Source organism: Lynx canadensis, chromosome A2 (assembly GCF_007474595.2).
Source record: "Lynx canadensis isolate LIC74 chromosome A2, mLynCan4.pri.v2, whole genome shotgun sequence".
Classification (NCBI taxonomy): domain Eukaryota; kingdom Metazoa; phylum Chordata; class Mammalia; order Carnivora; family Felidae; genus Lynx; species Lynx canadensis.
The window spans coordinates 135,183,641-135,210,331 of record NC_044304.2 but is presented as its reverse complement, the minus strand read 5'-3'; the positions used below and the strand labels follow the sequence as shown (position 1 = coordinate 135,210,331).

The 26,691-nt window shown below is 35.1% G+C and overlaps 1 protein-coding gene across 1 annotated transcript in view; it reads left to right on the top strand.

Annotated features, from left to right (window-relative positions):
* The window catches only part of ASZ1 (ankyrin repeat, SAM and basic leucine zipper domain containing 1), a 52,395-nt gene extending 37,952 nt beyond the window's left edge, over positions 1-14,443 (top strand). The window contains exons 5-13 of the mRNA XM_030295379.1: positions 26-137; positions 668-802; positions 1,947-2,071; positions 2,820-2,895; positions 4,160-4,216; positions 5,194-5,303; positions 9,440-9,545; positions 10,399-10,512; positions 13,770-14,443. Of these exons, the coding sequence (XP_030151239.1) occupies positions 26-137; positions 668-802; positions 1,947-2,071; positions 2,820-2,895; positions 4,160-4,216; positions 5,194-5,303; positions 9,440-9,545; positions 10,399-10,512; positions 13,770-13,922 (988 nt within the window). The 3' untranslated portion in view covers positions 13,923-14,443. The remainder of the gene's footprint in view (positions 1-25; positions 138-667; positions 803-1,946; positions 2,072-2,819; positions 2,896-4,159; positions 4,217-5,193; positions 5,304-9,439; positions 9,546-10,398; positions 10,513-13,769) is intronic.
* Positions 14,444-26,691: the final 12,248 nt, after the last annotated feature.

The following is a 26,691-nucleotide window of genomic DNA, read 5'->3' as shown; positions in this document are numbered from 1 at the left end:
TGTTTCTTTTCTTCCTCCTTGTTAGGAGACTTATGACTCCAATCATGTATGCTGCACGAGATGGTCACCCTCAAGTTGTTGCTCTCCTTGTTGCCCATGGAGCAGAAGTTAATACCCAGGATGAGAATGGTTATACCGTGAGAGTTGATTGTACAATGTCCCCTTTTCTAAGACATTGGTATCTTATCAGCAGTGCACAAAAAAAGTTTTTAAGAAGTAAAAATTACAGAGGGGCTGGGATACAATTGCTGTTTGGTGAAGAAAAGCAACAGCTGAAACAAAAAAGGAATTATCTGATTCTCCTTGTCCTCACCCTTGGCACAAGAAGCTGTAACACACAGCAAAGCGTGGGTTCTAGAATACACATAGAATTCTATTTTATAGAAAACAGTTCAGTGATTGGCAAATAAATTATTTTATTCTATAAAGCACTTGACTGGGTAAAATATTACATGATTTGTAAAATCTGTGAGCTCTGGCAGTCTGCTTTGCAGTTACAACTTTGGAAATATGTTTACTTTAGATTGTAAAATGAAGAGATTGCACCATTCTGTTAATTAACTATGCTCACTGTTTTATTGTGCCATAAATACTGTTGAAAAGTTTTCCTTTCTGTCTCATATACACTCCCTCTCTTTAAACAATCTTCTTTCTCCCCCACTTACAGGCTTTAACATGGGCAGCACGTCAGGGTCATAAAAATGTAGTTTTGAAGTTGCTTGAACTTGGAGCTAATAAAATGTTACAAACCAAAGATGGAAAGACACCGAGTGAGATTGCTAAAAGAAATAAACATCTAGAGGTATCCTATATATTAATTTTTCTGTGGCATGTTATGTTATTATTTCTAGAACTTTTGTATTATTTTCTTAGAACTCACAACTGTCATAATACCGTATCTGGCTATTATTAAATGTTTACATATGTAATTCTCCTCTGGCCAGGTAACGTAAACTTTATTTTCCTAGAGTATTCACATTTACTAAATAAGAGGCATATATAATGTGGTAATTTAAAAGCTATAGAAATAAATAATAAAATCTTATTCTGGCCCTAGAAATAAAATTATAGTAGACTATTTAACATTTCAGACTGGTCCAGATTTTTAGAAATTAATTAGTGTATTGAGAAAGCTAATAAAATGCCAAAATTTGAACATGTAATTATTGAACATGTAATTTTAATTAGTACATATTAGACATTTTAAAAAATGAGTAAGTTAAATTTACTCCTATACATGTGACAAGGTATTTAATGAAGAGATAACATAGTTGAGTAGATGATCTGTCATTCATATATTAAAGTCAGTAATAAATATTTGCCATACGTTAAATCACTTTATTGATAGGAAGTTTTAGTCTGAATATTAAAACTTTGGATCAAAGGGCTATAATTTCTAAGCAAGGGTGAATACAGTACAAGTGTAAAACTAAGTTATATAGTTCAAGAGGTTCCAGACCTGAGTTTCTGAATTTGAAAGCATGTAACATTCCAGAGGTTCTATCATATAATCAGACCATGCCACTTTCACTGCATGGAAAATAACTTTCTTTATTTTTTAAGCAATCTGATAAACATGCCTATCATCTTCTAACTCAAGTCTACATTTACGGAAGTATTCTAGAATAATTGCTAACCACTAAAGCCCTGTGAAACTTCAAAAGAAATTTATGGTGCTTCTTCTAAGCTTTGAAAATTTGAAAATTTTTAATTGGTTTACTGCATTATTAAATTTAGGGTAGATGACACTGAATTTGACATATTAAGAAATTTATGAATGTCAAAGATTATTTTGAGCCATAAATTGTTTCTTAAAGTGAGATTTGATTTTGTGTTCTGGTTGATTATGTAGCATAACCCTGACTTACTAAAAAGTTAGATTTTAAGTATAAGTGATAGTATATATAATGTTAAGTATATTTGAATGGCTTATTAACTTTTTGCAGATCTTCAATTTTCTTTCTTTTACTTTAAATCCATTGGAGGGAAAGCTCCAGCAGCTAACTAAAGAAGAGACTATTTGTAAACTATTAACAACAGATTCTGATAAAGAAAAAGATCACATATTTAGGTAACAAAGCATGTTTTTGTTCAACAAAATACCTATAAATGAGTAAAAAATATGTATGTTTTATTACTTTTAGTAAATGTGATGACATTTAAAATAGGATATTTTACACGATTACAATCAATTTTTAAGTATCACTGAGAAATGTCTAGATTTTAAATGCTTTTTTCTACAGAATTTTAGAAAAATTTTATATATGTGTACTATTAACAGTAATTAGAATAATTTCTAACTTTAAAATATCAACAAAATTTATTTCTAAAAGTGTCTAAGATTATATTTTTGTTACTGTTCAAACTAGACTGCATCTTGCTTTCTAATTCTTTTTAGCAGATTTCTGATTTTATAAGCTAAAATTAAAAATACACTTTTTTATGAACACAGTTCAGTACATGGCCACAAAATTTTTCTGTGCTTACCTACATTAAAATTATTAAATCTTTACTTCCTACAATTAAAGAGATTTTCATGTATAGAAACCCCACAAGGAATATACATATTGGCAACTAATTTCATTCTTAGGAAAGATGAGCTACATTTTACTGTCGTCATTTTCTCTGTTAACTTATATCTTCACTCAAGAAACCTTCCTTATTCCACTGATATAACATAGGTCTAGTGTGTAAATTTGCAACTATATTACATATAGATACATTCTTACTCATTCTCATTCTGTATCTATATTATAAATATATATTGATTGTGCATTTATAGTCCGTTCTGAAATTGACGTTGCTATAAATGTGTCTAGTTCATATACAGCATTTGGAGACCTGGAAATATTTTTACATGGTCTTGGGCTTGAACATATGACAGATTTATTAAAGGTAAGATTTTGTATAAGCTACAGAGAATTATAGATGTATGTTTATTTGTTGGTTAACTAAATATTAATGCTTAAGCATGCTTAAATAAAAATGCCAAACACACTTTTCTCCATAATTTATACTAGATCCCATTTTAAGGCTACAAGCATTTGAAAAATTTATTATTCTAGAAATTTAAATAAATTTGAATTTGGCTGGAATAAACAGCTTTTATTCACTGCCTGAAACTTCATAGGACTCCTCCTTGTACATCTCAGCCTTTAGATTGTTTTTTTTTTTAATGTTTATTTATTTTTAAGAGAGAGAGAGCATGAGAAGAGGAGGGGCAGAAAGAGAGGGAGACACAGAATCCCAAGCAGGTTCCAGGCTCTGAGCTGTCAGCACAGAGCCCAACGTGGGGCTCAAACTCACAGTGAGATCATGACCTGAGCTGATCAGACGCTTAACCAACTGAGCCACCCAGGCACCACTGCCTGGTGCAGATTGTTTTTAGAGTTGCTTCCTGTATAGAATATTAGAAGCCTGATTTTAATCAGATTTTAAACAGATCTGGTATCAGATTCTTGCTCTAATGATTGTTTAACTGAAATATGTGACTTAAATCTCTTTTTTCATAGGATGATAATACCTAGTGTAGGATTGTCATAGATATTAAATTAGATCATATGCCAAGCAGTTTTTTAGGTACTTTAGGATGCATTATGGGGTTTGAGTTATGGTACGTTAGGTATGCATTATAGGGTTTGACAGTTAACCATTTAGCTGAATGAAGCAGTAAAGCACTTTTTAAAATAGGCTCTCCTTAGGAATGGGCACATTCTGTTTAGGTAGTTCAGAATTGTACTTCATTGTACAATCTTGAAACTTCTTCCTATTTGAGAAATACTGAGTAAAACTGAATGTTATTGATTGTTTAATATGATGCAGTTAGAAATTTAAAATATTCATAAAACATAACTTCTGTCAAATTTTATAGAGCTACCTTCCTTTTTATGTGAGCATATATAAACTGTAATAATTTTCTTTGAATCTGGGAAACCGGTTATGTTTGTACTTTTTTAGGTAATCATTCACACATGTTAATGACACTCATCATCTAGCCAGTAGTACAATTCTATACCTGCATATTCTATCCCCTCCTAGAACTGAAAGTTGACTGACTATAACTGACTAATTTATAAATGACTAATTTATGACACTTGCCTACTTTCCTTTCTAATGTTTTACTTATATTGAAAGGTGGCGTTTTTTTTCTTCTCTACAGGAAAGGGATATAACTTTAAGACATCTTTTGACCATGAGGAAAGATGAGTTTACAAAGGTTAGTATCAGTTTCAAAAACTCCAGACCTTCTTTCATATTTTAAGAATTGTGGATGTTTTTATTTTCTATTTTAAAAATTCTGGGGCTACAGACCGTAAATGATCCTTTACTAGTTTCTTTGATTACATATGATTATGGATAACCATATCTGAAATCTTCTGTTATAGTATTAAGTTGCTTTAAGAACATTGAAGGACTTAGAGTTGTTTTTCTTTCTTCAGATTAATCATGAGAGCTCAACTAAAACTGGTTCTTCATTTGTAAATCTGAAATAGTTTTGTAAAAGAGGTTACTTAGAAATAAGAGGTGGCTTTTTGTATATGTAAGTATGAATATGTGTCATCGAAATTCTGCCTTTTGCTGGGTTCTCAAAAGATCAAGACCTATTATTTTGCCATCTAACATTATTAAGTGACAATCTGAAAATAGCTTTGAAAATAACAATTGAAAATATTAGAGATATTTGATACTAATAAGTAGCATACTAAAAGGTAATGATTTTCCTCCACACACACATTGGAAACTTGAAATCTTCAGTATTGTTGAAGTCAGAATAAACATACTACTTAGCTAAACCCAAAAGAGAAAATTTAGTTAACACCAATGGTAGAATGAAGACAAAAGACATAATCCTTCTATAATCACTGGTAATATTTTAAATAATACTTTGAAGGAAAATTGTTTTACTGTGGTGGTTTTGGAAAGATTATTTTAATATCTGATCATTTGTTTTTAGAGTTTTGCAAAAAAAATTGACTATAGTCACTATATATCTAAATAAAAATCTAAATGATGTAACCTTGTCAGTCACAGTTATAAGCAAACCATCTATTTTTCAGTATGTTTCTTATTTTTCTAATATGTATGTTTTTTCAAGATATAAATTAATCAAGGAGAAAACTTTTTCAGTAATTTTGGATATTAAATTACTCAAGTATGACTGTCTTGTTGCACCTTAAAATTATTTCTACTTAGAATGGAATTACCAATAGAGATCAGCAGAAAATTCTGGCTGCTCTTAAAGAACTCGAGGTAGAAGAGATAAAATTTGGAGAACTACCTGAAGTGGCAAAGTTGGAAATCAGGTAAACAACATTAATATTGTTTAGAATGAGCTGTTCTTAAAAAAAGAACTAAAAAGTTTAATTTTGATAGTTTCTGGGTCTTTTTACTTGATACTATCATTTTACCAAGGAAATGGATAGTTCATTTTATCATCTATTGTGTTCTGAAATGGGAAGTCATTTATAAAGTCAATTTTTATAAAGTCATTTTACCAAGAAGCAAAACAATGCATCTTCTTATTAACTCAGCTAGAAACATTCTTTTATTTTTTCATTGCATCTTGTTAAATGAACTATATGAGATGCCATGCTTCTCATAGTATAGCGCTTACTGTCTTTGAGTCATTTTATGTGTCAAGTTGAAAATTCAAAGTAGTAATTTTTTCACATAGGGCAGTAAGAAAGTATTTCTTAATGTAGCTCAGCCCCCATTTTCAGCCTATTCTTAAGGAATTAAGTTGTCCGTATATAAAGTTTGGTTTCAATATTATAAATTTGTCAAGCACTGATTATTAGTAATATTAGTAATCTAAAATCCATTTTTAAAATAATTGTATTTGATTTTATTAATATTTTCTGGGGCAGTAAATTGTTCAACTTTTTATTTGAAATCATTATAGAATCACAGGAAATTGCAAAGAGATGTACAGGGAAGTCCCATACAGTCATTACCCAGTCTCACCCAGTGCTAACATCTTGTATAACTATAGTACAATATTAAAGCCATAAAACTGATATATATGGTACAATGCACATAGTTTATCTGCATTTCACTGGTTATACATGTGCTCATTTGTGTGTACATGTATAGGTCTATTCAATTTTATTGTATGTGTATCTTTATGTAACCATTGCCACAAACAGTACACTTAACATACCATTACCATAAGGCTCCCTCACGCTACTCCTTTATAGCCATACCCATCCCCCCAATCCTTAACAACCAATAATTTGTTATCCATCTTGATAATGATATTCATGAATGTTGCTTAAATGGAATCATACAATGTGTATCCTTTGTAATTGGCTTTTTTCACTCATCCTAATCCCCTTGAGGTTCATCCAAGCTGTATCTTATAAAATATACTTACAAGTACAGTACTATCATCACTAACGTAGCCTATCTAAAACTAACATTGCAACTGTAATAAACATGATTTAAAAATGATAGATTTCCACACCATTTTAGAATTTAGAGAGGTTTTACATGGGATAATTTAGATGATCCAGATTTCTTTAAAAAGCTTATTGCAAAATTAACTTATTTCTGTTTCTCTTAATCTGCCTCCTTATAATAAGATGATCTGTATTCAAAATAATGCCTCATTGTTTCCAAATAACATTCTAACTCTTAAATATTTAAACACACTTAAATATTTAAAAGGATTTCAGTTGTGAGGACTTAAAAGCAGCAAACCTTCTTGAATCTCTGTTAATTTTCTTAATTTTTAAATTTATTGTCTCTATGAAAAAATATTCTAAGTTCTACATGACTAGCTTGGAAATTAAAATTTTTAATATAACTTATTTATATGATGGCAGAGTTGCCTTTAAGAATTTCCTTTGAGGAATTTAATAGACTTAAAGAATGTGTAGAATCCTGAATGGTTCACTTATTAAAACTGCTGAATTTTTTAAAAAATATAACTGGCAGACATATATTCCAGGAATTTGACCTTGTTATTAAATCACAGACTGTGTTTACAGGCTGTTATGAAAAAGGTTTTACTTCCCATTTGTTCAAAGTCATTCTTTAAAGAAGAAATTAGTCATTAAGTCATAAGAAAACTAACAGCAGGAAAAGTTGAACTGATTGATTATAATCTTCTGGTAATGTGACTTCACCAATCTAGCTACTGATTTATTTTATGATACTTTCCTTCTATGTGTTAAATTTTCTAAGATAGTCTGTTACAAGAACATATATGCACAGTCCTTTTACTTTTTTCTACACTTAATCTTACTATGTTTGCAGAATTAGAGAATGCAATTTAAAAATAATAACAACTATTCCATTACTACCTTGAGATATTTTGAACAGAAATAGTAAGCATTCATCCATATCTTGACATTTTCAACAGTTTCTGTCCAGACCTTTCCTCTAAGCCCACCTGAGTGCTACTCAAGTCTGTCAAAAGCATCTCAAAATTATGTCCATTAAGAAAACTATTTCTCCTCCAAAAAGAAAAAGATAAAGAATTTTATGTAAAAATATATTGTTCACATCTATTATTTGTTAAACATTCTAAAATTGGAAACTCGAAATATTTAACATTGGGGAATGATTGAATTACATTGCATTAACATATTTTATTCTGTCCTTAAAATTATTTTGAGATTTAATATCATAGAAAAATAATAAGTTTAAGAGACAAATATTAAATGGAGTGTGAAGCATAGTGCCAGTTGTATATATGCATACGAAAAATACTAGTAGAAAATATTCTGGAAGAAAATAGTACCAGTCAGTATCTTTAGGTGATAAGAGTAGTGGTAATTTTAATTTTTCCAGATATTTTATAATAAGCACATAGTTTTGGAGTACCTTTATTTAAGGTGTGAATTCTATCCTAACACTTGACTTCACATTCTTTTTTTCAAATTTTTATTTAATTTCTAGTTAGTTAACATATAGTGTAATAATTGGTTTCAGGAGTAGAATTTAGTGATTCATCACTTACATAAAACACCCAGTGTTCAATACAGTAAGTGCCCTCCTTAATAGCCATCATCCATTTAGCCCATCCCCTACCCACCTCCCCTCCATCAACCCTGTTTGTTTTCTATAGTTAAGAGTCTCTTATGATTTGCTTCCCTCTCTTTTCTTTTTCCCTTCTCCTATGTTAATCTGTTTTGTTTCTTAAATTCCACATATGAGTGAATTCATATGGTACTTTTTTTCTCTGACTTATTTCGCTTAGAAAAATACACTCTAGCTCCGTCCATGTTGCTACAAATAGCAAGATCTCATTCTTTTTAAGTTTGAGAGAAACAGCATGAGTGGGGAGAGTCAGAAAGAGAGGGAGAGAGATAATCCCAAGCAGGCTCCACAAGGTCAACATAGAACCCTACAAGGGGCTCAATCCCACACACCATGAGATCATGATCTGAGCCAAAATCAAGAGTCGGACACTTAACCAACTGAGCCACCCAGGCCACCCCAAGATTTCATTCTTTTTGGTGGCTGAGTAATAATTCCATTACATATATACACCGCATCTTCTTTATCCATTGATTAGTCAGTGTACATTTGGGCTCTTTCCTTATTTTGACTTCACATTTTAAAAACAGCCTGTTGTTTTAGTCAGCTTACACTATGTTATGCTTCAGTAACAAATAACTTCTAAATCTAAACAACTTATAACAAAATTTATTTCTTGAGTACCCATATTATGGCTGTACCTGCAGTGGATCTCCTTCTTGTTATTACTCTGAAAACAGGCTGGATAAACACTCCCAACTGGGACATGCTGTTCTTATAGCACAGGGAAAAGAGAAGTATATTGTAACAAGAGGTATATTATTACAGCTCTGGGGTAAGCAGTGGGCAGCCAGCCATTCAGGGTATGTAATGAATGCATACTATAGAGTTGTGATTTTTACAACTTGCCTGTCGATATTCAGTGGCCCTGAAAATTATACATCACAAGAAAGGTATGTATTTTCCTTATATTCATTCAGACTGATAAATTTGTATTCAAGTATCTATCATCTCTGTGAAACATTACTAATTATCTATTCCTATTATACTACATTCATTATCTCTGAGTTTTGATGTCTCAGCTATAAGCTAATGTTAACATCTACCTTACAGGAGTCGTTGGGAGGAGCTAAAAGAATAATAAATGTAAAATAACCAGTGTAGTACCTTCACATAATAGATACTCAAATATTGACACTTTTATATTCCTTCTTTATATGTCCCTTTGAATAATGATGTTACAATTCCATGTCTGCCTCAAATGCTGAAGCTTGAGATCCTCAAGATTTGAGACTTGTTATACTCAATGTCTATTTCAGTTGTTAATATATATTAGCTATTCTATAAATATTTTTAAAGAATTTAGTAAATACTATGGCTAGACATTAACTATCCCAGTAGAATGAAGTAAATTGCTCATATTAGTGATTCCTATTTGTTTGTTTCCTCTATTTAGTGGTGATGAGTTCCTCAACTTTCTTCTGAAATTAAACAAACAGTGTGGCCATTTAATAACAGCAGTACAGAATATCATTTCTGAGTTGCCTGTAAATTCCCACAAGGTATCCTATAAAAGTTGTTAAGTGAAGAAAAGTATGAATACTGAAGAACATTCCAGATAAGTTAATGACAATTCAATAAACAGTTATCTGGTAAAATTGTATCTTTCTTCTACAATGTCACATAAAATCTAAATAGGTCAATTTGTTTAATATTACTTTTACTATATCTTTTATTTTTAATTAATTGAAAAACTCTGTGTTCTAGCTCTCAGGAAAAGGAAAATGAGTCAGACCAAAAATTAAACTGATCTGTGTATTAAACTTAACATTTGTTCTTAAAGGGAATTTAGTTGTTTAAAATACAAAGTGACAGGAGACCCAAGTGAAGGTTGGAACAAAACAATGTGTTGAGTGTTATTAAAAACCATATCAATGTAAGGTTTTTTAATGAAGGAAAATTTAAATAGAGAAAGTGTAAGTGGCCTGTAAAAGCAAACTTTTTTGTAGAGTTTTTCATGTGGTTTGGTTTTAGCTATTTGTTTAAAAATTTTTTAATGCACTTGTTTTCCTCTGATTTTTTATAGAATACTAATCTAGGAGTCCTATCATTCTTAAAATCTTCATGAATTTATTTATTCACCATAAATATTATTACTGCTAAATATTAGTCTCCATAAAGTCATATATATATAATCTTAGTAAATGTATTCAGGAAACTAAGATTTGACTGTTTATATCTGTTTATATATATAAAATCACAAAGTTCTTTTTGGTATCAGAATTTATTCTGAACAAAAAATGCTTTTCAGTTACATAATTTAAAGAGTGAGAAAACTGTATCATTTTTGTAGATACAAAGTTGTAAAAAGTTGTTTCCCATTTTTTAAAATGTAACTTTTGAAAATATTCACAGATAGTACTAGAATGGTCTTCTCCCCGGAATTTTACTTCCGTTTGTGAAGAACTGGTTAGTAATGTTGAAGATTTGAGTGAAGAGGTCTGCAAACTAAAAGACTTAATTCAGAAGGTATATATTTAACATTAAAAAAGGGGGAAATGATGTACAGCATAATATGTTAGACGATGAAGCAATTCTGCCAAAAGCAACTTGCTTCCCCTAGACAAGTGGGAAAAGAATAGTTTCCAAAGGAAGATATAAAGATAAAAAACAAACTTTGTGGGTCATTATAGAAATGCAGACTAAAAGAATAAGACCTGTCCTTTTTCATCTTTTAAATTAGCAAGGGAGAACGTTGGTGATTCACCAAGCTGACACTTTCATGTGAGACTGGTGTCTCAACTCCTTTCAAAAATAGTTTGGCAAGATGTGCCAAGGACCATAAAAATATGTGCATCTTTCAGTAGCTTAATGATTCCAAAAGTGTTATGTACCAGAAGTATCGTGTGCCAGGAGAATGATTTAATAAATTATGGTACAACCACTTGTTACAGTGATACGTAGCCAGTCAGAAAAACAATGAAAATCAAATATTTATGAAGTTATAGATATCATAAAGATATGAAGTTGTATTTGTAGAATTTATTTACATATAAATATGCAGATGAAAAGGACAGGTTTATCAGCTCTGTTAATGATACAGGTTTTTAGATGAAATACTCTATTTTCTAGACTTTCTTAAAGAGTGTGGGCCTTTTTGGTTGTTTTTTCTGTACTCATAGAAGTGTACATCTGGATTTAAGGACAGATGATTTTCCCTCCTTTAAGAAAATTGGTTGTAACAAAATCCATGTTGCTAAAATAGGGAACTCTGTTGAAGATAAGTAATAAAAAAAGGAAAACATTTTCATTTGACTAAATAACTCACTTGTGAGTTCTCCAAGCCTATTTAATAAATATACTTGACATCTGTAAACTTTTTGTGAAATAGCTGAAGTGAACGTTAGATTATGCATTAAATTTGTATAACTTCAACCCATAAGCCGCTTGATATTTTTGGTAATATTTTATCAAGAAAAGTTCTTCTCAAAATCAACTTTATACATGTTCCAAGTAATTTGTCATTCTAGCTATTAACATATGTTCAATTAAAAGGAGTCTTTAAAAAGTGAACAGAAATTGTAAAGCAAGTTTTACAAAATAGTAGGGGAATAAATAAAGATAAAATGGGGCAAATGAGTAATATATCTCAAAATTCTTGTAGGAGATACCTCCCTTCTAGAGAAAGAGGCATCTTAGAAGTTATATTATCTTTGACATTTATTCATTCACAGGCGTGAGGGTGCCTGCTGTATGTCAGACAACCATGCTACACAGCAGTCTTCTAATTATTCTACTTCCACTTTTGTATTCCTTTAATCCACAACCACTCCTCAAACAAACTTTCTCATACAAAAGTCTGATTTTCTACTTTCTGAACTTGTTGATAACATGAGGACTATAGCACTGCTCATCTTCACTACCTTCATCATCTCCAAGAAGTGAAGGAAAATGGTATTGATTTGACTTAGGATAATATCTTTCATGAGGATCCAGGGGAAATTTGGAAGGATTTGTGTAAAGATACTTCCTGCAAAGCATCATCCTTTAATGTTTAGAGTAGGAAACTCTCCCAGGACATCTTTGCCTCAGGATTGGTAATTATTTGGTTTCTCTAAGATGAACTAAAAACATTTGGGGAGGGGGAGGAAGACTGAGATGAAGCTAAAGAGACAGGACAGGTTTTTCCTAAAAGAATGAAATAAAGAAACACTGCTCTAGGGGTGACTTTGACTCTAAAACATAAACGATTCGATCAGGTACCATAATATTTATTTTAATAACATATACCTATAAGGAGAAATTTTAGCTTTCTTTAGCTAATGGAAAGTCTGTTTTCTGTGGCCTTCTCTACCTTGAATTTATACATTTCTGTAGAAGAACCAGCCTCGAAAACACATTTACTGATTTATAATAATTGCAGATACAGTACTTTGGTCAGGAAAGTCTTAATTTTAGAACAAGCTATTGCAGTGGTTTTTCTGGATTAGTCTTCAGTAGTAATCACCATAGTGAGACTTGATTGAGAGAACTGTGAAGGCTTCCAGATTTGGAGTATGCTATTATCTGATATTTCAGTTTACCAATAATAACTGAAGCAAATTAAAAAACATATGAGTTACCATCAATAAGTGTATGGAGGTAACAAAGAGGGAGGGTAGGAGAGGTCAAGGCTAGACTTTAACACCACATCACTCTCTTTCAAAGCAACACACTGACAGGCTCCTGTCAGAAAGGGTCATTCTAAGTAATTGGTTAATAAAAGGAATGGCTGTCTCAGGATTCAGTAAATGGAGCATCAGTGTCAAAAAGGAATCTGTTACTGAATGAAGCCATTTGGAAGTTAGGCCAAGAATACAGTATTAATGAGATTGGCATTGAAGTCTGTTTTCTGCTGTAAATTTAAAATTAATTTTGCAGGCTTTTTAAATTAAATATTTACACTGTAGATTTTAGAAGTAGTTATTCTTGCTAATGTTGAAAATATTTATGTCACCACTCCAGCCCAGGATGTTTCTAGTATATATCACTCTATAAATGTGCCTGATTCTTTTTATCTTTTGAGGATCTTTGGCTTTTACTCATTCTCCCTCTTCTGCCCCTCCCCCATCAACTATCTTCTCTCTCTCTCTCTCTCTCTCTCTCTCTCTCTCTCTCTTTCTCTCATACACACAATGTACACACACAAGTTGGGGGGCCTTCTGTAGCAACAGAGTTCAGTGTATAAGTATTTATAAACTTACTGAGCCTGTACTTTAATTGCTGAGAAGCGCTAAAAGATCCACTTAGGTTTTTGTTAGTATTTGTTCCTGCAATTATATTTAAATAAAGGATTAAACTTCTGGCAGTTGCATCAAACCTTTGAGTTTTTGTTAAATTTAATGTTTTGTAGGTATGCTATAAGAATGGTTCACTTTTTTCAAGAAATCATTTGATATTTAATGTTGAAGGGAAAAATAACAACTGTCATTGCTTGTAGGTAGAAATAAAGACTTTAACGTTCAAGGAACTTTAGCTCCTGATACAAAAACATGATTTTGAAATGTAATAATCTATGAAAGTATTTATTCTTAATGTGAAACTAATAATTTACAATAATGGGATCCTGGGGAAAAACAACTGTTTTTTGAGACATTTAAGTGTTCACTTTAAATCTTGCATGAGAATCTTGCTTTGGCTGCTTCTACATCAGCTGAATTAACGTGGATATTTTTAAAAATCAAAGATACTTTTATTTTCAGTGTACTTTACATTAACTCTTTTCATTTTCTCATACTAAATATTAGTTGCAAAATGAGCGAGAAAATGATCCAACTCATATACCATTAATGGAAGAAGTATCTACATGGAACAGTAGAATTTTGAAGAGGACGGCTGTTACAGTGTGCGGATTTGGGTTTCTTCTTTTCATTTGCAAGCTGACTTTCCAGAGAAAATAACCCTAATATTGTGTTTTGAGTAATATCTTATTCAAATTACCTACAAATGTTGCTTTTAACTATTTGTGGCACAGCATAACTACATTCTTTGCTGATACTCCATCGGAGAAATTACAATAGCATAGAACAGAAAGTTTCCTTAGAAAGTGGTTTGTCAGTTTGAGTTAAAAATGTCATTTGTTGTATTTTTATGTTAATTTTGGTCAAGCAGTAAATTATGTGATTCGTAAGTTTAGCACTATGATTCTAAATCACATTCAAAATAAAAGTTTTATCTAATATTATTTGACACTTAAAAAACAGTGTGTTCCTGACTCTCTTAACTACAGAGAACAAAATTGATGGTTGTTACCAGAGGGGAGGTGGGTGGGGGATGGGCAAAATAGGGGATGCGGATTAAAGAGTACACTTACCATGATGAAAAAACTAAAAAAAAGAACAGTGTGTTCCACTGTCACAGTGAATCTTACAGAATGTGTAAAATGTTCATAAATAAGTCCCTTTCTTTTAGTCCTTATTTTTCCCTTCCATTATTATGTAATAAGGAATTTCTTAATTTTTTAGTTCTGTAACATTAGGAAATGACTTTGAAACTATTTCAGAGCATGCAAAGAATAAAGATAAAATGAACAATTTTTGAATTATGGATTAAAAACCTAGGGAAAATATCTAAAATGTAAATTTAAAAAAATTTAGGGGTGCCTGTGTGGCTCAGTAGGTTGAGAGTACGACTCTTGATTTCAGCTCAGATCATGATCCCAGGGTCCTCAGACTGAGCCCCACATAAGATTCTTTCTCCCTCTCCCTCTGGCCCTCTCCCCTGCTCGTGCACTCTCTCTCTAAAAAAAATTAATTAAAAAAATAAAAAATTTTAGACAATAGTGTGGAAAGTACACAGTACATTAAAATTTTTTATGTAATGTACCTATGGGAACTATGACAGGTACTATGTGTAACATTCTTGAAGATGTTATGACAGTGAGTGGCATGTGGCATGTGATGTCTATCAATCTAAAAAGCAATACATGATTATGTGGGGTTTTTTTCCCAAACCAAATGATGATACTCAGATTTTAAAAGTGAAGGTGAAAAAGGGCAGGCCTGATTTCACAGGGAACGTGGCAGTTAAATATTGCTTGACTTAGTGGATCTACAACAACAGATGCAGTGGATCTACAAAAAAATTGTAGAAAAGAAGAATATAATTAGTGGTAATTTCTGCTCTTTGTTACACAAGAGCAGCAAGACTCGAATAATTCCTTCTCTGAGAATACACTCAACCATATATCACTGGAAGGAACGTATCTGACATTTTTACCGAAGTGCCATAGCAAGACATTTTTTTTTCTGATATCCCTCAATTTAAGTGGGTTCAAGACCAGAATAGGGGTAGGAGAAGAGGTCCTTGTTCTAACACAGATCATGTTTCACTCCTAGCACGTTTCTTTTTTTTTTTAATATGAAATTTATTGTCAAATTGGTTTCCATACAACACCCAGTGCTCATCCCAACAGGTGCCTTCCTCAGTGCCCATCACCCACCCTCCCTTCCCTCCCAACCCCCCATCAACCCTCAGTTTATTCTCAGTTTTTAAGAGTCTCTGATGGTTTGGCTGTCTCCCTCTCTTTTTTTTTTCCTTCCCCTCCCTCACGGTCTTCTGTTAAGTTTCTCAGGATCCACATAAGAGTGAAAACATATGGTGTCTGTCTTTCTCTGTAGGACTTATTTTTCTTAGCATAACACTCTCCAGTTCCATCCACGTTGCTACAAAAGGCCATATTTCATTCTTTCTCATTGCCAAGTAGTATTCCATTATGTATATAAACCACAATTTCTCTGGAAAACAGTGTGGAGGTTCCTCAAAAAATTAAAAATAGATCTGCCCTATGACCCAGCAATAGCACTGCTAGGAATTTACCCAAGGGATACAGGAGTGCTGATGCATAGGGGCACTTGTACCCCAATGTTTATAGCAGCACTTTCAATAATAGCCAAATTATGGAAAGAGCCTAATGTCCATCAACTGATGAATGGATAAAGAAATTGTGGTTTACCCCTAGCACATTTCTTAGGCAAATAGAAGGTGTTTAATACATGTTAGTTTCCTTTAAAAAAATGACTTACTATCTGATTATTTAACAATAGTCTTTCACCTCAGTTCATCTTTAAAGATGATCATATCTCTTCTTTTGGCCGAATAGGTCACTATTTTTTTTCTTCTAATCAAACCAAACTATATGTATCTCAAATATTAGGATAAACTATGAAAATTCAAATTGATAAAATATTTTATTTCCAAAAATATTAGCAAGTTCCTTAAAATAGTGATCTGCTGTAATGTATTTTAAGTATGATTAACTATTCAGGGGAAAGAAATACTGTAAAGTCCATTGTATCTGCATATTCTAAGTATATTTTTACTTCCTTGACAAATACAGTATAATTTTCAGATTGCAGATTAAAAATAAATAGGACCTTTTTGTGATTAAATTGTTCATGCATAAAGTATCAATAGAATACATAAGATTTTCCTCATTGTTTAGAATAGGTAATTTTATCTAGAGTGTAAGTCTCTTCCTACTCTGTTTGACTTGATTACAGTGCTTTACCACAAGGGTAAACCTTTTGAAATATTCTTTTACAAGGTAGCACAAATCATTTTTCTTCTCTTCTTGAAACAAGTTCCACAGAGACCCCTCTAAAACCACAGATATAAATGTAAACCAAGTTTTAATTCTATGCAATTGAAAGTAATAAAACTTTATTTTTTTATTAACTGATACTTAATTTTTAATTAGTTGGAATCAGAAAATGTTCCTACACCTTTGGAACTGACTTTGGAACACAAATAATGCCTCTTAAGCACCTCTTGGGATGCAAGTATCTTTCAAAAATGCATACTTGCCACTCTCCTTAAGTGGAATGCTTAGTGCCATCTGGTAGCTCTATTCCATTTCCCTTGTACACTTACTTTTTCACTGAATAACTATTTTCTGGTTCTCTGTCCTCAAATTTCTAAGACCTCCTCCTCATCTCATTCTTAAATGGTGGACTTACTTCTTACTGCCCTGGGGAATAGAATCAGTTAAAGAAGAACTTCCACACTGGATTTCCTAGACTTTCTTGTAAAGGGCTAGATAGTAAATATTTTAGTCTTTGTAGCCCATGTGGTCTATATCACAACTTCTTAATATAGCTATTGTAGTACAAAAGCACCTGTAGACTGTACATAAATGAATAGATGTGAGTGTGGTACAAAATTTTATTTACAAAAACAGGCAGTTGCCCAGATTTAGCCCCCAACCTATATTTTGCCAACCTAGCCAAAGGTCACAGAGTTACAACTAGGAATTTTGGGGTGTGTGTGTGTGTGCGCGCTTTTAATTTTTATCCAGTCTGACAGCCTCTGCTTTTTGACTGGATTGTTTAATCCATTCATATTCACTGTTACTATTGGTATATTATTGATGTATTGGGCAGAAATAACCATTTTACTTTTGTTTTCCATATGATTGATATAGAAAAACCTCTTTATTGATTTTTTTCACATTTTTGAGTTATTTTCTTAGTGGTTGATCTAGGGCTTACCATATATGTATTTAACCTATAAGAATCTCTCCAGACTTATAACTAAATTCCAGTGAGATATGGAAATGTTAATTCCTATATAGCTTTATTCTATTGTCTTCCATTTTTTATACTATTAATATTATGCATATTACATCTATATGTTACAAATCCAGCAGTATAGTGTTATAATTATTTTGTATAATTGTATGTCTATTGAAGAAAGAAAAATGATGAAGTTTATACTTACAAAGTATGCTGTATTTACATTTTTATTATTTCTAGTTTTCTTCATTTATTCCTGTGGGTTCAAGTTACTGTCTATTATTACTTCTTACTCCAGTGCAGCTCTGCTCCCACTCACCTCCTTTGTGCTATTGTTTTCCAATATGACGCATTCTATCAGTGATAAGCCCAACAATACAATTATATACATATTCCTTTACATAGGTTTTTTGTAAACCATAAGGAGAAGAAAGATGCATTTATATTGTCTTTTTTAATTACATAATTACTTTTACCCCTGATTTTTGTTTTTTGTGTATATGGATTTAGATTTCCATGTGTGTTTGCTTGCTTCTAATCTGAAGAATTTTATTCAATATTTCTTTATAAAGTTGGCCTGCTAGCAGTTAATCCTCTTAAACTTTTGTTTATCTGGACATGTCTTTGTTTTGCCTTCATTTTTGAAATAAAGTTTTGCTAGATATGAGATTCTAGGTTGATAGAGTTTTGTTTGTTTGTTTTGTTTTGTTTCAGTACTCTGAATATGCTGTTCCACTACTTCCTAGTCTCCATGTTTTCTATGAGAAGTTGGCTGTTTACTTATTGGGGTTTCTCGTAAGTGACAAGTCCTACTGCTCCTTTCAAGACTTCCTCTCTTTAAAATAAAATAAAGGAGCACCTGGATGGCTCAGTTGGTCAAGTGTCCAACTTCAGCTTACGTCATGATCTCATGGCTTCATGGATTTGAGCCCCACATCAGGCTCTGTGCTGACAGCTCAGAGCCTGGAGCCTGTTTTAGATTCTGTGTGTCCCTCTCTCTCTGCCCCACCCCTGCTCACATTCTGTCTCACAAATAAGTAAACATTAAATTTTTTTTATTTTTTATTAAAGAATTTTTTTAATTTAATTTTTTTATTAAAAATGTTTTTAATGTTTATTTTTGAGAGAAAGAGGGAGAGAGAAAGCACAAGCAGGGGAGGGGCAGAGAGAGAGGGAGACAGAATCCAAAGCAGGCTCCAGACTCAGCCATAAGCACAGAGCCCGACAGAGCTCCAACCCACAAACTGAGAACGTGGCCTGAGCTGAAGTCGTAAGCTTGACTGACTGAGCCACCCAGATGCCCCTAAATAAAATTATATTTTAAAAAAAGAAGACTTCCTCTCTTGTGTTTGGCTTTCAGCATTCTTATGGGTGTGGATCTCTTTATCTTTCCTACTTGGAACATAGTAGGCTTATAGATTAATGTTTTTCATCAAATGTGGGAAGTTTTCAGCCATTATTTCTTGGAAGGCCTTTTCTGTTCCTTTCTCTTTGTCCTCAGTTTCTGGTATACCATGTTTCAGTTTCTGAAATATAATGGTATTTCCATTGTATTGGTGGACCCAAAAGTGTCCCACATTTTTCTGTTCACTTTTGTTCATTCCATTTTTTCCTCTCAACGTCTGTCCATGTATCTTTAAGGATTCTTCTGCCAATTCAAATTCACTACTGAGCCACTATAATGAATTTCAGTTACTTTTCAAATTTTCAACTTCAGAATTTGATTTCTCTTTATTGATCTTCTCTATGATGAGACATTTTGTTCAGGCCTTCCTTTGCTTCTTTAGCCTGGTCTTCTTTAGTTCTTTGAACATAGTTGTAATGGCTTCTTTAAAGACTTTACCAAATGTGACATCTAGTCCCTCTCACAGTTTCTATTGCCCGCTCTTTTTCTTGTGTATGGGTCACACTTTCCTGTTTCTTTGGAGGTCTTACAATTTTTTGTTAAAAACTGAATATTTTAGATAATCTAGTAGTTCTGGAAAAGTGATTCCTCTCTCTTTCCCCCACCCCCCACCTCCAGGAATTTTTGTTACTGTTTCCTTGTTGATTTGTTTAGTGACCTGGCTGAACTAGTCTAGTGAAGTTTGTTTCCACAAAGTGTGAAACTCCTGATGTTGCTCTTCAGAGAGTATATAGTCGTGGGAATGTGTACAGTCGTCCAGAGATGACAGTGGTTTTATCAGGGGCCTTTTTAATGGTCTCTTTTCCTGATTATTCTGATATGCTATCTGCCACATTTGGTATTACAAGGAGCCCACTAGTTACTAATCCACTAATTACTGTTTGATTGCTCTAGTGTTTATGGCATGCCCCAAGGCATGAATTGCCCAGCAATCTGATAGAATTAAATTTGGACAGGGACGGTTGTTGGGTTTTTTTTGTTTTTGTTTTTGTTTTTTTAATGTTTATTTATTTTTGAGTGAGAGACAGCATGTGAGCAGGGGAGAAGCAGAGAGAGAAGGAGACAAAGAATCTGAAGCAGGCTCCAGGCTCTGAGGTGTCAGCACAGAGCCCAAGGCAGGGCTCCAACTCATGAACTGTGAGATCATGACCTAAGCCTAAGTGGACGCTTAACCAACTGAGCCACTGGCACCCCTGGACAGGGGCAGTTTTTGAAATCAGATTTTGAGGTTTATTCTGACTAGGGGAGGGCCCTTTTTAGCTGTCTCTCCCGGGTTCTATCTGGTGAACTAGCTCGCCTACAGTTTACCTTGTTGCTCCTACTTAAAAAGAGCTGTTGTCCTTGAGAGTGACCTTAGGCTTGATTTTCTCCACATTCTCTTTCAAATAAAGGCAGTTCCTTTGAGGACAAGTTTCAAGCTCTCCTTTCTTATGGACTGATGCTACCTCTTGGCAACATCTCTGAGCCACTACTCTGAGTGCTAGGTAGGGCAGTAGCGTCTGGACTTTTGGGTTTGATTCTCACAACTCTGCCCTATAAGTGAGCTGGCATGAAGGAGATCAGGGCCCAAGTATTCTGGCCTGCAGTTTCCAGGATACAGTCATTATCCTGTGGGGCTCATAGGAAGGAGAACACCTTTGTCTCTATCACAGCAGAGTTGGAGGGCATAAGAAGTGCTGGTGGCTTGTCTTTTGGATGAGATATAGTAACCTTTATCTGGAAGCTGAGGGGAGAGGCAGCTCATCCTCTTGGCCATGTTTTCCCTGAGGGGGACTTCAGCTGAGCTGACTGGGGGTTGCAAGGGGCAGCAAGGGTGGAAAGGGAGAGAATGGGTCATGATTTAATGTACTTACTGAGTTTTTGTAGATTTCCTTGAGTAAATGTTTCTTCATTGGTTCTGAGCCCTTAGGACTCTTTCCAGGGACTTTAAATAAAGGTTGTGTTTTTATAGCTTTCTCTAGCTTTGCTGGTTTCTCTGGGGAGTAACACAGCACTGCTTGCTCCTCACGCTCCCATCCTGGCAGTGACACTCCTGAACCAATATTTCTAGGGTATCTGCTGTGTGCTTAGTATAGTGCTTGGCCCAGAAACATTAGCTTAGGCCAGAAACATTAGCTAAGTACTTTTCATGTAAGCTTTACCTAGTTCTACGTTAATATCATAGGATGCTGAAAAATCTGAGAGCTCCTCAAGTCTATTAGAGACAAAAGGGAAAGACTCACCAAGGTTTGACCATGATATATTAGGGCTAGATAAATGATGGGTAAATCAAGCTTGCACTCTCAATTTTGAAAGCTTTTCCTGTGGTAGGTATTTCAGCTAATGCCTAATTTAAATTAATTGTATTGAGTGAATATGGAAAACAATATTTAAAAGTCTCAAAGGGTATAACTCAGAAATTAAGCCAGCTACAGTTTCAAGCACCAGAAGCAAAACTGAGTTTTTGTTTCTTTTATGTGATGATTTTATAATGCCAACTTTTTTTTTTTAATGCTAACACGATGTGAACACTAATCTTTAAGAACATAGATAACCATGATGACTTCTGTTTTGCCCTCCAAGTCACTCTGTCCCTGCTTAATAAATAATCATTTGTAGCTCTGTGGGGGTGGAAATAGGGTGGGGATTTTCTTTCTGGCACATCCACTAGTGAGTAATACATTTATTTCAAGTGCCAATAAAAATGTTATACTGGACTTATGTGACACATTTGTTAGTTATTAGAGAAACTAATTCTAAACCATTGGAGCAGTGCTCTATTATATTTCTGTACCTATAAGTGCAGACTATCAATATTCTGAACAAAATGCACAAATTTTTAATACTGCATAACAATTTTTGAGAGAGAGTAAATAAAATAAGGACATTTTCAGGAGTAGCACCATCTCTGGATTTCTCTCCAGAAGATAGTATTATCCTCTTTTTCTTTTCAACTGATCTTTCACAATTGTTTCCCTGAATTTTCTTTCCTCCTGGAATCTTTCAAATACTCTAATCTCCTTTATTTTTTTTTTTTCCTTTTGAAATCGTGTCTACTGTTAAATGCTGCTGCTTCCCTTTCACCCCCTAACCTGGCCCCCACCTCCACGATGACCCTGAGATAGAAGATAAGGTAGGCGAGGTTCCAGCCATGTCATTAGTGTGTACATTCTCTGGGTCTTGGTTTCCTCATCTATAAAATAGATTTTTCTAAGACTCAGAATAATGCCATATTCAAAAATAGATCCAATTGGGAATTCTTAAAATAGAACAAAACCTTAGGGGCTTTACAAGAATCAGTGTTTACTAAACAAATTGAATCCCTCATGAGTGGTTTTGTTTTTGATCTCACATTCAGAGATCTAATGTGTGAAAATTTATCTTAATATTTGGTTGCTGCCAATTATTTTATAATTTTGGCAAAACTACTAATGACACTTCGACTCATTAGATGGTTATTGAGTGCTTTGTATGTTGAAGACATTATACCCATTCATTATATATTTTATATATATAAAATGATCAAAAATCTAAATACTTAAACTATTACTAAAAGAGACAATGGAGGAGGGGGCCTGGGTGGCTCAGTTGGTTAAGCATCTCTTGATTTCAGCTCAGGTCATGATCTTACGGTTCATGGGTTCAAGTCCCATGTTGGGCTCTGTGCTGACAGCTCGGAGTCTGGAGACTGCTTAGGATTCTGTGCCTCCCTCTCTGTCTGCCCCTCCCCTGCACATGCTCTGTCTCTTTGTCTCTCAAAAATAAACGTTAAAAAAAATTTTTTTAAGAGACAATTGGATTACTGTTATTTTAAGGATGTAAACAGTTGGAAAAAAAAATAATTTTGTAAGACTGCTTCATAGGAAAGGGTGTGGTTTAGTGGCTTGTTTGTTTGTTTAAATCTCCACAATTGAGAGTGTGGTGATAGACTGACTTATCTTTCCTTGTGGGGGTAAGGCTCAATGTCAACTGATGCCCTCCCACAGAACACAGTTACAAAGGAAAATGGGCAAAATTCCCAATGTGCGAAATCTTTTAGAAGAGACTTAGACCAAATTTAAAGTAAATCTCTACTCATCATGGATCCAAGGCTCATTAGTGTTAAACAATTTTGGGAGTTGCAGATGCCCCCCCCCCCCCCCAGTTTTCCTTGCCCCTCAATGTAAAGTATTAAAATGAGACACCTAGAATCTTCAGTAGTAATACTGTGAGTATCCAGTTAGGGGTAATAAAACAATTGTCATATCAGTGGCAGTATTATAATAACACTTATGGTTAGCCATGGCCAGCTTAAATGGGGAACTTCAATAGGGGAAATGAAAGATTAAAGTTATTATGCAAAGTCCCTAAGTCAGTTTCTAGATAAAATAGGAATAGCATTCTAGAATGAAAGAAAAACTGCAGGTTTTATTCTTCATAAGGTTTCGTTTCCTGAACTGTATTCTGTGATGTGGCTCCTAGACCTCCCTTTAGAAGTAAAGGACTTATTACCCCAGCTTCTGTGAGTGCAGGAAGGAGACTGACCTCTTTGAGAGAGTTTTCTCTACTAAAGCAAGCTGCCTTCCCCAAAGTGATAGTAGCTTTCCCACTCTATTCCCAGGAATGGCTCATCAACCTATGGGTTTAAAGGAATCTTGTCTCAACTCAAAATAACCCTGAAGACCATTCTGCTTCAGAGCTCCAAGGGGGCCTGGCTGAGGCCTTCACCAAGACTGTATCACAGCCCATCTCTTCCCTCTGCCCACTCCTGCTTTCCCCCTTACCTTGCAAAGGTATTGCTGTCTGGAGCGCTCCCTAAGAAATGTCCAGTATACTAATCTCCACCACAGTATCTGCCTCCCAAGGAACCCAGCTGTCACCAGCAGAGCCTTGCAGAAGTCATGAAATACATGATTATTAATAATAATTCTTTCCTCTGAAACTTAGTTTCCTAATTTGGAGAGTAAAAATTACCCTGAGCTAGGGGTGTTGTTAAGAGTGTTAAGTGCAGGACCTCGGCAGGAAGATGGCGGCGGAGGAGGACGCTGGGCTCACCGCGCGTCCTGCTGATCACTTAGATTCCACCTACACCTGCCTAAATAACCCAGAAAACCGCCAGAGGATTAGCAGAACGGAGTCACCGGACCCAAGTGCAGACGAGAGGCCCACGGAAGAGGGTAGGAAGGGCGGCGAGGCGGTGCGCGCTCCACGGACTGGCGGGAGGGAGCCGGGGCGGAGGGGCGGCTCGCCAGCCAAGCAGAGCCCCCGAGTCCGGCTTGCAAAAGCGGAGGGGCCTGACGGACTGTGTTCCGACAGCAAGCGCGACTTAGCGTCTGGGAGGTCATAAGTTAACAGCTCTGCTCGGAAAGCGGGAAGGCTGGAGGACAAAGGGAGGGTGAGCTGCGGAGCCCCCGGACGACAGAGCTCAGTTTGGCGGGGAACAAAGGCGCTCGCCAGCGCCATCTTCCCCGCCCATCCCCCAGCCAAAATCCCAAAGGGAACCGGTTCCGGCCAGGGAAATTGCTCGCTCCGCGCAAACACCCAACTCTGTGCTTCTGCGGACCCAAACCTCCGGCAGCGGATCTGACTCCCTCCGGCTGCCACAGGGCCCCTCCTGAAGTGGATCACCTAAGGAGAAGCGAGCTAAGCCTGCCCCCCCTCCCGCCGTGCACCTTGCCTTCCCACCCCAGCTAATACGCCAGATCCCCAGCATCACAAGCCTGGCAGTGTGCAAGTAGCCCAGACGGGCCACGCCACCCCACAGTGAATCCCGCCCCTAGGAGAGGGGAAGAGAAGGCACACACCAGTCTGACTGTGGCCCCAGCGGTGGGCTGGGGGCAGACATCAGGACTGACTGCGGCCCCGCCCACCAACTCCAGTTATACACCACAGCACAGGGGAAGTGCCCTGCAGGTCCTCACCACACCAGGGACTATCCAAAATGACCAAGCGGAAGAATTCCCCTCAGAAGAATCTCCAGGAAATAACAGCTAATGAGCTGATCAAAAAGGATTTAAATAATATAACAGAAAGTGAATTTAGAATAATAGTCATAAAATTAATCGCTGGGCTGGAAAACAGTATACAGGACAGCAGAGAATCTCTTGCTACAGAGATCAAGGGACTAAGGAACAGTCACGAGGAGCTGAAAAACGCTTTAAAGGAAATGCAAAACAAAATGCAAACCACCACAGCTCGGATGGAAGAGGCAGAAGAGAGAATAGGTGAACTAGAAGATAAAGTTATGGAAAAAGAGGAAGCTGAGAAAAAGAGAGATAAAAAAATCCAGGAGTATGAGGGGAAAATTAGAGAACTAAGTGATACACTAAAAAGAAATAATATACGCATAATTGGTATTCCAGAGGAGGAAGAGAGAGGGAAAGGTGCTGAAGGGGTACTTGAAGAAATAATAGCTGAGAACTTCCCTGAACTGGGGAAGGAAAAAGGCATTGAAATCCAAGAGGCACAGAGAACTCCCTTCAGACGTAACTTGAATCGATCTTCTGCACGACATATCATAGTGAAACTGGCAAAATACAAGGATAAAGAGAAAATTCTGAAAGCAGCAAGGGGTAAACGTGCCCTCACATATAAAGGGAGACCTATAAGACTCGTGACTGATCTCTCTTTTGAAACTTGGCAGGCCAGAAAGAATTGGCACGAGATTTTCAGGGTGCTAGACAGCAAAAATATGCAGCCGAGAATCCTTTATCCAGCAAGTCTGTCATTTAGAATAGAAGGAGAGATAAAGGTCTTCCCAAACAAACAAAAACTGAAGGAATTTGTCACCACTAAACCAGCCCTACAAGAGATCCTAAGGGGGACCCTGTGAGACAAAGTACCAGAGACATCACTACAAGCATAAAACATACAGACATCACAATGACTCTAAACCCGTATCTTTCTATAATAACACTGAATGTAAACGGATTAAATGCGCCAACCAAAAGACATAGGGTATCAGAATGGATAAAAAAACAAGACCCATCTATTTGCTGTCTACAAGAGACTCATTTTAGACCTGAGGACACCTTTAGATTCAGAGTGAGGGGATGGAGAACTATTTATCATGCTACTGGAAGCCAAAAGAAAGCTGGAGTAGCCATACTTATATCAGACAAACTAGACTTTAAATTAAAGGCTGTAACAAGAGATGAAGAAGGACATTATATAATAGTTACAGGGTCTATCCATCAGGAAGAGCTAACAATTATAAATGTCTATGCGCCGAATACCGGAGCCCCCAAGTATATAAAACAATTACTCATAAACAGAAGCAACCTTATTGATAAGAATGTGGTAATTGCAGGGGACTTTAACACCCCACTTACAGAAATGGATAGATCATCTAGACACACGGTCAATAAAGAAACAAGGGCCCTGAATGAGACATTGGATCAGATGGACTTGACAGATATATTTAGAACTCTGCATCCCAAAGCAACAGAATATACTTTCTTCTCGAGTGCACATGGAACATTCTCCAAGATAGATCATATACTGGGTCACAAAACAGCCCTTCATAAGTTTACAAGAATTGAAATTATACCATGCATACTTTCAGACCACAATGCTATGAAGCTTGAAATCAACCACAGGAAAAAGTCTGGAAAACCTCCAAAAGCGTGGAGGTTAAAGAACACCCTACTAACGAATGAGTGGGTCAACCAGGCAATTAGAGAAGAAATCAAAAAATATATGCAAACAAACGAAAATGAAAATACAACAATCCAAACGCTTTGGGACGCAGCGAAGGCAGTCCTGAGAGGAAAATACATTGCAATCCAGGCCTAT